Raw genomic sequence first — 12,833 nt, forward strand, 5'->3', positions numbered from 1 at the left:
GTGAATGTTCAGTTTGGTTCTTCCTATTGCTTAGAGGAGTACTAGCTGCTGCCATGTGGAGGTGCTATAAAATGCATGAATGAATTCTATTGACAGGAGTTTTACTGAGTGGAAAATAAAGGGCCATCCTTTTCCCCTGACTCACTGTTACTTTTTCCTCTCTTTGATGTATTATTTTAGGATAACATGCATAGCATATACCACATTGCTTTGCTGGCACATAGTTAAAAAAAATAAAAATCAATGAAAATATTTAATCACAAAAAGATAAGGGTAACACTTATTTAAGTGAGTATGGGTTACAAGGCCAGCTGTCAGCCTGCTGTTAAATCTTTTGTTGTAGAGTTATAAACTCACTGGGTTTATAACTGTTATGCTCCTTATCTATGAAAGTGAGTGCCACTACCATAACAAAGAATGTTGCAGCTGAAACATCTTGTTAGTTTCTTTGCACATTTTGTCAAGATAGTTACTATGTTGGACCTGAATTCTAATATCCTCTCTATTTATAAGAATTATTAGTTACATTAACAATGGCAGATGAACATTTATTAACATGAAAGAATGATGCACCCTACCTATAAATGCCCGAATACTTGGCAAGCTTTAATTATTATGGTAAATAGTTCCTGCCAAAAAGCACCTCTCCCAAAATATATTTCTTTACATTAGAAGTATCAAGCAGCTCCTTGACATTTAGTAACACTGGAAGCATTCAAGTTCTCTTCTCAAGTTCATAGTGCTGTTTAATCTTTCTTTCCACTTAGTCATGTAACAGAAATGTTAAATTATTGATAAACCTGAAAAGACTGCATTCTCCTTTCTCTTGCTCACCTCGAAGGAGTAAGGGACTGATAAAATGTCTTACTTTTTTGGGCCTCAATCTATTCCTACTGAAACCAAGGGAGGTTTTTCAGTTGATTTTGATGAGATTTGGGTCTGGTCTTCAGTGGCAAATTAAAATGATTTGATAAGTGTCCCATGTTGTTATTGGTCAATGATTGAAAAGCTGTGGATACCAAACCATAATATAAAAAGCTAAAGAATGCAAGAAATTAAAGCTAAATTATTAAATCTGGTTAAATTATTAAAACTATGCAGAAGTACAATATCCATCAGTAGTAAAAATAATTGATGAAGAAATAAAGAAACTTCATAGTCTTTAAATAGGTTTAAAATACAAGTAATTCTCTTCACAACTTTAGAAATGTCAGACTACATAGTCAAGGAACACCTTACCTGCAGAGAATGTTAGTTGGATTTGCTCTTCAATGATCTCCAGGGCAATAAAGTCATGCTTTTCATTAAAACGGCCATTGTAAAGAAGTAGAGCATTTCTTTCTCTGGTTGCAAACCTATGACACACAGATGAACACAAATTTTTCATGCAATGACTATAGAGTGAAGAATGTACAATCAAATCACTCTGAAAAATGATGCCAAATCAGTCACCTGATCTCATGATATAAAGCTGTACTGTAACTGCATGATACTTTTAAAACTAACTTAAATTTTGGAAATTTCCCAGGAAAGAATACTAAAAATGATTTAAGGCCTCTCATTTTGATAATTTTATAATGTATGCATGAAGAAAAACACTTAATGTAATATTAAAATTCATATTTTAAAACAGCAGAAAAATAAAAGCTAAATGAATCAAAATTATTAAATTTTAATGCAAACATTTTAACATTAGCCTGAGAATAACATCAAAATAATTAATTTTGACATTTTATATAAAACATTTTCTCAAAATCAACACAATCCTGTGAAATGTTTTCAAAATGTTTTGGAAAACAACCTGTATTTTTTATTAACAATTCTACCAGCTCTAACAAAACATCTGTAAAGAAAAAAAGAGGTTAAAAACAGACATATGCTTTCCTGTAAGGCCAAAATGATTAATTAGCTGAATGAGAGTGTTAATGTGAAATAAATATTTCAGTCTGTTTTCATTTCCTGCATTCAGTTTCACTGTTTCATTGATGATCATTTGCATTTCTTGTCTGATATACAGGCAATTTAGTGTTGCTGGTTTGGGGGTCACAAAATGTCCTTTGCTGGATATATTTCAGCAGGTGAGGAAAAGGAATTTCTACATTTTTTTTTTAGGGAAGGACTCTTATTGTTTTGTTTGTAAACTCAGGACATGTAATTTATAAATCACCTTAAATAACTTATTCTAAACAATTTCCAGTTGATGACATCCCTTTGCGTAAGAGTGAATGAAGGAACTGTTGAAGAGAGGCAAGATAGATAAAATGCATGTATAGTGGTGGCAAGAGCAGGACATTGCTGGTAAGTGTCCCAAAACAGAAGAACAAAGCTTAGCACAGACAAAGAGGGTTTATGGTAAATAAGCATGAGATTTTAAATTATCTTTCCTTTCCTTGGAAACACTATGGCATCTGCCCTTAGTGAGAACATATGGTGTGTGTATATCCTATAGGCTCCAAACACTGAGAATGCTCGTTAACTTGCAACATAGTCAGTGAACATATGGGTTATTTTTAAAATCCGTTTTTAGTTACGAGGATGAGCTAGACAACGCCCCCCCCCCCACCACCACCACCCCCCGTTGCGCTCTGGGGGGAATCTAAGGCTGAGGGATGTTAGACACTGTGGGATTACAGGAATGCTCCTAAATCACAAAATATGAAACAGCAAATCCTTTGTCTAGCCAAACTTCTAATTCTTGATTATCCTCAAGTAGTTTCCCCACCTGTGTTGAAGGAGAATAAACACCAAAGAAATAACCAATATAAAAAGTTACCTCTCAAATCTACAAGACCAGATATTACATCATCCAAGACACTAAATATGATCTAGAGAAAGATGTAGTTAGCTGAGTTAGCAGAAAGTGTAGAACCTTTTAGACCAGTGAATCTCAAGCAGGGTGCCATGGCCCTTAGTGCTGTGATACCCTCTAAAGGCTGTGGAAGTGCCCAGCCCCTATGCCAGAAGCAAAGGAATCACTTTTTCTCCTGTCCAGGTGCCTCAGTGTACCTCAGACAAGCAGTTGCTGCAGCTGTTTCCCACCTCCCAGAAGCCTTGGCCACCTCTGTGCTTCCAGAAACACACACTGCTTTATGCAGGTGGGCTTGTGGATGAGCAGATGTAGGACTGCACTTTTACCGTGTTGTTCCCATGCTCCTGGGCCCAGCAGGAGGGGCTGCAGGTGCATGTGGCTCCAACTTCTGGCATGCAAATCGCCAAAGGAGCAGCTGTAGAAAGGTTGGGGGGAGGCAGCACTTGCCTCTTTGGCTGGGGACATAAACCAGTTTAAGTGAATCGAAACTGGTTTTTAACCTGTAACAGAACAGAAGTTCAGTGCACATAAGCCACTTTCAAAATGGCCAAAACTGGTTTACAATAAACCTGGCTGGATGTAGTATCAAACTTAACTGATTTAAGTCAAACTGGTTTATGGAACTTCTGTCCCAGATCCCTTCCTGGTTGAGTTAACTCACAGTCCCCCAGCATCCCAGACTGCTTTGCAGCCCTGGGCTATGCTGTTTGCTCCAGTGAAGTAGGGACTGCTTCGCTCCTCTGCTCCTTATCCTGCATCTGTCAGCCCATAGGGAGGGAAAGCCCTTGTGATGGGAGCTTTGCATCCCTCAGCAGCACTCCCCCACCCTGTTCCCAGCTGCTGATTACTTCAGTGGCTGACACAGGAGGGAGGGAGATGTCCTCCTCCCAGCCAGGTGCCTGCCCATGCACCTAGCAAGCCCCTGCCCTGGGGGGCTTCCCATCACCCCAGCCCAGGGTCCCCCAGACAAGGGCAGCCCCAGGAGCCAAGGGGAATTCGTCCCTTCCCGAACCCCAGAGCTGCTTGCCTCAGCCCCTGTGAGTCTCAGGCAGCCTAAGGGAGGGAAGGAAAATTCTCCTGCTCCTCCACAGATGGTTTTGCCTCAGTTGCTGCAAGCCAGACCTAGTGCAGGAGAGTGGAAGAATTTCCCTCTGCTCCCGAAGGCGGCCCTGGGGTATGCCTAAGACTTGCAGGGGCTCAAGCAAGCAGCTCTGGGCTTCGGGAGGGGAATAATTCCCCTCAGCTCCCTGGGGCTGCCCCTGGCTGGGGCACCCTCGGCGGGGGTGAGGGAAAGCCCTGCAAGGTGAGGGCTTCCCAGTGCCCCCACACTGGGCTGCATGGGCAGGCACCCAGCCAGGAGGACTCCTTCTCCCTCCATCCTGTGGCAGCAATCATACCCAGAAAGGAGAAGGGTGGAAATACCACTCAGCAACCCAGGGCTGCCAAGGCTGAGGAACCCAGGCAGGGGGAAAGCTCCCCCAAGGTGGGCCAGCACCCAGACAGGGGGCTCCTTAACTCCCTGTGGGAGGACAGCAGAGGGTTGGGTACACTTGGCTGGGCTGACAATGGTCAGCAGACTGAGACGTATGCTCCAGCACCCCTTGCCTACTGGCCTGTATCAGTACAGGCCTCTCCCTGCCTTTCCCAATTGAAAACTTGAATGTCAGTTTTGTTGGCTATTGGTTCAACCTACGCACCTTAGAGGAAGGTGCCTAGATTGAATCAATTCTGTCCTGGACTTCTAGACTGTTTGTTCTTAGCCTTTAGGTACAGACCAGGGGCAGGGAGGACACAGTAGGGTGAGGTCCTACCCCTGCCATCCTCACCTTCCAGTACCTAAATTTTAACTCAGTGTTTCCCAAAAGGGTGCTACTAGGTTCCTGAAACTGAGAAAGGGGTGCGCTGAGGCTAAAAAATTTAAGAATCACCATTATAGAGGTCTTTAAGATTTTGACGTAGCTCCCTGATGTGAAAACTACTGGGCTAGTTTGTTGTTTCCCAGAAAGTTCCCACAAAGTGAGTTGGAACTATACTAAGCAAAAGCATCCTACACTACAAGGGTCCCTTCCTAAAAGCCCGGCTGGGAGAGGCCTCTCACAGAACAAGAACCACGTTGGCAGAGACCATAGAACACTCCTTCATTTACAATGAATATGGATCTGACAGGTTAAATCCTTTCTTCTCTCAGCTTTCCCTTGTTTTTTAGGGATGTTTGGAAACTTTCTTACCATGCCGTATGATCAGTTTTGATCAAAACCAATGCATAGTACCATATTTACTCAAATCTAAGAGTTGGCACTGAGGGGGCTAAGTGCAATGGACACTATAGTTTATTTGGATGGGCTGCACCAACCAAGCCTTGTGGAAGGTTCCCATCAATGTGTTTGCCCAATATTGGCCATGTGTTTTACAGACATGCTTAATGTGGGCTACATTTAAAAAACTTCATAGTTAGTTTCTATTATTGAGCACATGCTGCTTCTAGCAGCAGTTTAATGATAGACAACATATTTAATGGGGGGGCAGGGTTTCCTTGTATGCAAATATAACATGAAGGGCTTTTTTCTCCATGCTGCGGAAGGAGGGGACCTCATGTAAATGCACTACTTTATATGTGGAGCCTTCACACACAGGCCCCTTTATCTCAAGAACTTGGCAAATTGTATATATTGTATCTACACATGTTGATTTAACTACACTTACAAGGCTCTATTGAATTTTTGCCCACCACAACGTTAAGGCAGAAGAAAGGTAAAATGAAAACATCCTGCAAAGGAGCAGCAGGGCCACATTTGGGTGTAAAGCAACAAGCTGTGTTTCTAGGATTTGCTTAGATTAGCAAAACTGATTGATCTGCACTAAAACCTTAACTAATCCTGACCCCTTTTCCTAAGGTAGGCAAACATCCAATGCTAATTGCTATTTCTTCTTTTGTATATATTAACTAACCCTAAACCTCTTCCTGGTGTCCTAACAGGGTAGTGCACTTTCCTGTGATGTTCCTGGTCAAAGTCAACTTTAGAAACCAAGGGTCAACTTCAACCAGCTAAATCAGTAAAAGATTCCAGGCTGCACCTTCATTAGAAAAAAGCTGCATTTACAAATTGGGTAACATTGGTTTAGTTAAGCCTCACCTAGCCTTGATCTCTTATTCCATCTAAAGAAAACGTATACTAAGAGACTGAAGGGACAGAAGTAGTTGCCTTATCTGCAGAATAATTATTTGGGGCACAATAAAAAAAGGGGAGAATTTCCACCCTCCATTCATGGGAACACCATTTCCTTGCAAAAACAGATACAGTCTCTTCCAAAATATAGTTCTGCCAGTCTTTGGCACTCACAGAGCCTAAGGCTGTTTGCAGACATGAAAAAATAAAACAAATTGCTTTACAGGAAGAAGCATGTTACTTTCAACTCAGCTCTGCAGCATCTGGACAGACTGGGTGCTTCAGCAGGCCTTTTCGGCATTTTTATCTAAAGATGATTCAATCAGCCATTAGATAAAAGTGCCAAAAAAGCCCCACTAAAATGCCCAATCTATACAGATGCTGCAAAGCCGGGTCAAACTAATTTACTGCCTCTTCTGGGCATGTGCTGGGCTTGGCACGGGAGCATGCCAAGTTTAAATTAAAACACTTCTTTTTTTTTTCACATCTGCAAGCAGCCCAAATGACTGTACATTCTGACTCAATGAAAGGGTAGTCTGGAAGTAGACACCTAACAACTGGCCATTATCTCCCTGGTCAAAATCTGCAGGGATTGTGTTACATAGTTAATGCAGCCTGAGACAAGCAATGGGTTTTGTGGAGCCCCAACCTCCCACCATATCCCTGTGCTATTCAAATGCCCTTATTTGAGGCCAGGAGTGATGACAGGGGATAAGGAACTGGGCAATCACAGCTTGCTGACTGTACCCACCACAGATCTAAATGTGGGCAGCAATTGCTTGGCAGGCATCTAGCCAGATCAAATGTGAGACATGCTGCTGCAGGACATGCCAGGCATGTCTCTACTGGCTGCACATTGGAGATGCCTTCCTCCTACAAGCTCCTTCTTGCCTTTTCTCTGGACACTTTGGCACATCTGCTCTCTCCTAAACCATAAGGGCTACAAATTCATCCCTTATCTATATTCAAATACAAGGTTTTGTGAAACTTCAGTAGGAAAAACTACACATGCAGACAAAAAATACTACTTTCTACTGAACACTGTAATATGATAGTTGTGAACACACATGGAAGTCATTCTCGGTAGTCACTCCTTGGCTCTGAAACTTCTTTCTCCTTAAGGCTTGCCAGAACCTGAGCCTAGACATCTTCTAGAAGTGCTTTAAGACTTTCCTCTCTGATCAAGAATTTAGCAAGCAAGGCTAAGCTGGGCTACTGTTGGGGGAATGAGGTTATTTTATATATATTTTTTAATATTCCTGTTGCTTTTATAAGTTATTTTATTCCCTTCCTATAAGCTGCCATGAGTCTTTGTTGAGAAGAGCAGCATATGAATCAAATAAATGCATAAATAAACTAAATATATAAAAGGAATGCCAACAGCATTTCACATAGCTTCACATGATTAGCAGGGCAGGATTTAAATGCAATTTGGGTATTAAATAGTATTGGATTATTGAAGAAAAATGCCAAAGAAGATGTTCATGCTACATCTACCATAGGAATCAATGGCAGTTTTGTCAGACACATTTAACTCAGTGCGCTTCAGTATGCACCTACCCTCGGGGCTGTCCAACTGATGGCCTGTGGGCTGCATCTGACCCATGAGGGGGTGTATGCATGGTCTGCAGACTCCCACCCAGCCACCACTTCACCCCAGTACTCCTGAAGCCACAGTGGCCATGGTCTCTGGGGCAGGACAGCATGGTGGGAAGAAGCCCAACAAACCTGTTGCCCATGTGGCAGTAATAGCAGGGTGAAAGAGGGGAGGAAGGAATGGGATTTATGCTTCCCTCACAGCATGTGGCCTTCACAACATGTGTGCAGTCCCTGGCCTCCCAGAAGTTGGACAGCCCTGCTCTACCTGAACCCAAATCAAAGAAAGATCACAGATTTGGACTCAAATCCTCTGGTCTTAAGAAAGAAGGGGATTAACTTACATGAGGGAAACTGTGAAATGGAAGCGCTGCCTTAACCCCTTGAAGGTAACGAATGACTGGGGGGGGAAGCTTCGTGTTGTCATTTCACAGTAAGGTCTTTCATACTCTCCTGGAGGGCACTCGCATTTGAAACCTCCTACCAGCAGGTTAACACAGGTTCCTCCATTTTTACATACTCCTGGTGCGCAGCGGCCTGAGCGAGCATTCACTTCACAGTACTCTCCTGGAAAAGAGAGAAACAAATGTCAGGCATGAAACACATGACACTAGGTTCTAATTAAGTAACAAGCTGCCAGAGACTGATAAAGTTTTTCTATTAAACCTATTTACATTCACATTTCTGTAATCAAGCTAAGCAGCTATACATTGTGTATGCCACGTTATGTTTTAAATTTTAAAACTGATCGTAGTTCTGGATATTATTTCCTGAATGACTCTTTTTCAAATAGTTAACAAAGTTGGCTCTAATTTTTAGATTTCTAATCTACTTTCAGCCTAGAATGATGATAAGTATATATACCAGAAAAGGGATGACAGTATCATTAAAATCCTATATACTTCCTATCAATTTAAGTGTACATAAATTGTTCCAGCATTTCACTGTAGGCTGGAAATTGAGTGAACAGACGTGTGTGAATTTCCTCTCGACTGGAATTCTGTTTTAGTGGAAATGTCACCGACAGAGTAAGGTGTGTGCATTTATAAAAGAATGCACAGAATGCGGATGACGTATAGATTGTTTCCATTTTTTTCAGAAGTATCTAGTGAATGCTTATCATTTAGTTAGTCTTCCACCATCATTAAAGTTGTTAGGAGTTATGTATCTCAATTAAAGACTGCTGAAGTTTTCATCCTCAAATGTTATATTTTTATACCATTCAAATATATTAAGATTTGTTAAGCTTAAGCACTCAAAAAGTGAAGCCTGTTTGCACCAAAGGTAAATTTGTAAGTGCAGCATTAACCTTCACCTACCATTGCTCATGTATTACAACAAGAGTTGTCTTTTTCAAAACTGACTTTTGATTTTGTAGCTTACAAGGACTATATATAGGACCTGTTCATGAGTCCCTTAGCCTCTGCAGACTTTGCAGGGTGCAAAGGCAATATCTGCTGCAAAATTTTCTTCCTACAAAGCACTAATTTGTGTGGTAATTATTTAACATTTGTGTACTGAATGTGGCTTGTGAGGTAACTGTCACTATTATGATTTATTGCAGTAACCCAGATAGGATGAAAAATGGTTTATGTAAACTGAACACAATTCAATTAAATTAATCTGAGAAATGCTACCAGACAACTAAACGTAGAGCAAAACTGTGTGGCACAATACAGCTAAAAAAGGATATTTCCAGCACTATAATATTTGCATAATTACCAGTTGTGGGTTTATATAGCTACATGACTTCAATCATGATGAAAACTTTATGAGTGCATTCTTAGAGAAGTCAAAATGATATTTAAGGAATTATGTTTCTCCCACAGATGTGAAATACAGTAGCATCCTACAATTCCATTATTACTGTCACCCAAATTCATACTTGTATCGGGTACAACTTTAATGGTCTACACTCAAGTTTGAATTTAATTCTGCATTTTTTATTATAACCAGATAAAATAGGCATCTGCAGATGTCTATTTGGGAACAATGAACTGGAAAAGTGCATGTTGCAAGGCATGCAGGGACAATGAAGTATCTCTGATAATAAATATTTTACACAAAACCAGAAACTCTCAATTAGCAAAGCTCTTTAAGCATGTGCTTAAACACAAGTTATATGCTTTCCTGTATCAGGATTTATGTTCCTAAATTCATATTTTATCACATTTTATCACTATGACAAAAAGATGGAAAATCCTTTCCTATTTCCCAATACCACCACTATGTATCAATTCAGGCAAGATTATTTTTAGGGATGCCTAATATTAACATAGCAAAGAGGTCATATAGATTACAACGATGTGTAACATGCTTCCCCTCACAAGGAAGTGCTATAAATTGCGGTTTTAGGGGAAAAAAATCCACCGGCAGTGTGTTGAATATGAAGGGACACAATGTAAAACAAGCACATTTGTTAAAAAGATGCTAAGGAATATGTTTGCTCTATAACCAGAGTCAATCGCTCTGCATCCCAACAATCCAGGACAACTCAAACAACCCCTCTTCTGTGTACCTAAACTCTTCAGGAATTAGAATGACATATTTCCTACATAAAAGACTAAGCACAGGCTTGTCCTATTTATAAAGGAGTAGGATATTTAGTGATATAAATCTACAACTGTGAATGGAATGGAATCCTTGAGGCTTGCTGAAAAGAGACCAAAACCATTGACAAAAGCAAACAAGGCACAGACCTGAACACACAAAAGAAAAAAAGACATGACATTGAAAAACAGAAGGGATTTTTTCCACTCTAGCATGTTGCTGGAATACCATGGCAATACAGTGCCTTCTCAAGCTGAACTCATTTAATTGTTCTATATTAATTCTTCCAAACTGCAAGAGTTTACAGGCTCAACAGATTATTAGTTGAGATACAAAAATAATTTCAGTTTATAATGTACAACTGTAAAACCATTCAAAAGTTTTACAGTAAAAGTCACGTTATCCTGCACTTCAGCAACTGGCATGCTCCATCACCTGACAATGCTGGTTGATGTAGCAAAAGCAAAACCGGAAGTGTCCACTGTGGCACTTCCAGTTTCATCAAGCCTCCACAGCCCAGGGCAAAGCAGCCTGAGCAGGGGCCCCTTTTCCTGTCTCCTGGCACACTGATGCCTGGGAGGAAGAGCAGGCCAAACAGGCAAAGACACCTCTTCAGGCCTCTCAGGTAACTGGTATATTTCGTTATCCAGCACCCCCCATTTCCCACGGGTGCCAGATAACAGAGCTTTTGCTGTATTGATTTACCTTTATTATGGTTTCATTTATATATTGGAAAAAATACTTTTGCAATTCAGTTAAAATTATACTTAGCAACATATTCATATACATAGAGCATTACCCAGTTAATAAAATTACAGTACCTCACATTAATCTCTACCATAAATGAGAATAGTATATGACATATATTCTTTAATGTTGAATGTCATGTTATAAATATATAGATGAAATCTATTGAAATCTTTTTTAATTGAAAAATCTGCAATGATTCAAAGTTAGCATTAATTTTCAAAGAAAAATATTCCCCTTATCTAATATCTCCAAAGAAACTTGGTGACTTCTGTTACTTATAATTCCTTCTGAATTATTTAATAACTGCATTCTTGGACCTTCTAAGTACCCACTCAAGAAAGCACTGCAAACATTGCTCTCAGAACACCTGATATGTCTTGACAAGCAAATAAGCCTAAAATGTGTCTCTTCAATTTGTCTATTTTTTCTGAATAGATATTAAATATATTTTTGACAACATTTAAAACATCTTTTAAAGGACAGTAGAATACTAAGGTACGCTGCTACCATTGCAGTGGGCACATTATGGCTAGGGACAAACATTAAAAAAGCCTGAATCGATTCAATCTTTGCAGTTTTGTCTAACCTGGCTAGGCTAAACAAGAGTTAGCAAGAATCTGCAGGTCTGCACTGAATTGCCTGCTACATGGGTTTTTTTTTCCAGTACGCTTTGGATATATTAATCATTCACTTGGGCTCCAACACTTTCACCTGGGCTCAAACACTTTCCTAAGTGAAACTGACAGTCTAAAGAGAGATAAATTCTTTCTTTAATGGATAGGGAGGAACAACAAGAAATAGGGCACCAACATTTTTTGAAAATGCGATCTCCATTAACCACCTGCCCTGAAGAAGAATCAATCATGAACATGCAAATTTTCTTGATAGCTTAACCATCATATGAAATTATCCTTCCTCCTTAGCAAGCATTCTGAAAAACTGTAATGGTGATAAATAGAGAAAGAATGCATAAAATATGTAAATGAAAAGTTTTTTATTTAAAACTTAAAAGAGCATTACATATTTCCCAGAACAATACATTTGTAAAAATCTCCTCCAATAATATGAACTCTTCACTCCTTTGGATATCTGTATTACTTGGAAGAAAGCCAAAGTAACAGCAACTCTCAGATAACTGAGCAATCGAATCTCTAAAGCAGGATCTTAACATTCTATATAGCACTCAAAAAAAGATTAGGATTCCATTAGAATCTCATCAGGCTTCCACATTAAACATTGATAGACTGTGTGAACAGCCACTGCCAGGACTTGGTGTACAGTTACAGTAAGCAAGGAAACTGATTGTTCTAGCAGATCTCATCTTGTTGGTACCTGTTTAGAATTGAGTGAGACTTAGTAGAGGCACATAAAACCTCATCCAACAAAATGAACAAAGAGAATGTAAGTTACAACCTGTGCAAGGAAATTTTTCCTCTATGACCTACTCTTTAGATGTCTACTTCATGTTCTCCATTCATTTCCAGCACAGATTGAGTGCTTACTATGCCCTAAGCTCTGCACTGGGGATAAGAGACAGGGGCAAATTCATAGCTTTACTGAGACTAACACGCACTAGAATGACAAATATAGTAATGAGCTAAAAAAAGTAACCAAAACATTGGGGATGAAGTAGATTATGCATTGTTACTGAGTGTAGAAGCTGCCAGACAACTGAGGATTGTGAAAGCCAAAAATAATTAAGCACAATTGCCAGAAATCCTGCCAAAAAATCATGAGATATTGAAAATCATGAGAACAAAATGCCAAAAATCATGAGGTTGGTTTAAAATTCATGAGACAGTCTAAAAGAATAAATTTATGAGGCTTTTTACTTTTTCTCTGCTTTCTGATGCTTTTAAAGGAAATTGGCAGCCCCTGAAAAATGTCAGTGCTTCTGGGCTAGGAACACAAATTGCACACAAGCTGGTACAAGTGATCAGAAAACGCTTCAAATCTGTAAC

At 39.8% G+C, this 12,833-nt stretch overlaps 1 protein-coding gene across 4 annotated transcripts in view; it reads right to left on the reverse strand.

Annotated features, from left to right (window-relative positions):
• CELSR1 (cadherin EGF LAG seven-pass G-type receptor 1) overlaps positions 1 to 12,833 on the reverse strand; it is a 276,729-nt gene that overhangs the window by 112,125 nt on the left and 151,771 nt on the right. For all 4 annotated transcript variants that reach the window (XM_019487425.2, XM_059725889.1, XM_019487426.2 and 1 more), the window contains exons 3-4: positions 7,917 to 8,139; positions 1,240 to 1,355 (exon numbers count right to left, since the gene is read on the reverse strand). In XM_019487425.2, coding sequence (XP_019342970.2) covers positions 1,240 to 1,355; positions 7,917 to 8,139 — 339 coding nt within the window. The remainder of the gene's footprint in view (positions 1 to 1,239; positions 1,356 to 7,916; positions 8,140 to 12,833) is intronic.

This window comes from Alligator mississippiensis, chromosome 4 (assembly GCF_030867095.1).
Source record: "Alligator mississippiensis isolate rAllMis1 chromosome 4, rAllMis1, whole genome shotgun sequence".
Taxonomy (NCBI): Eukaryota; Metazoa; Chordata; order Crocodylia; family Alligatoridae; genus Alligator; species Alligator mississippiensis.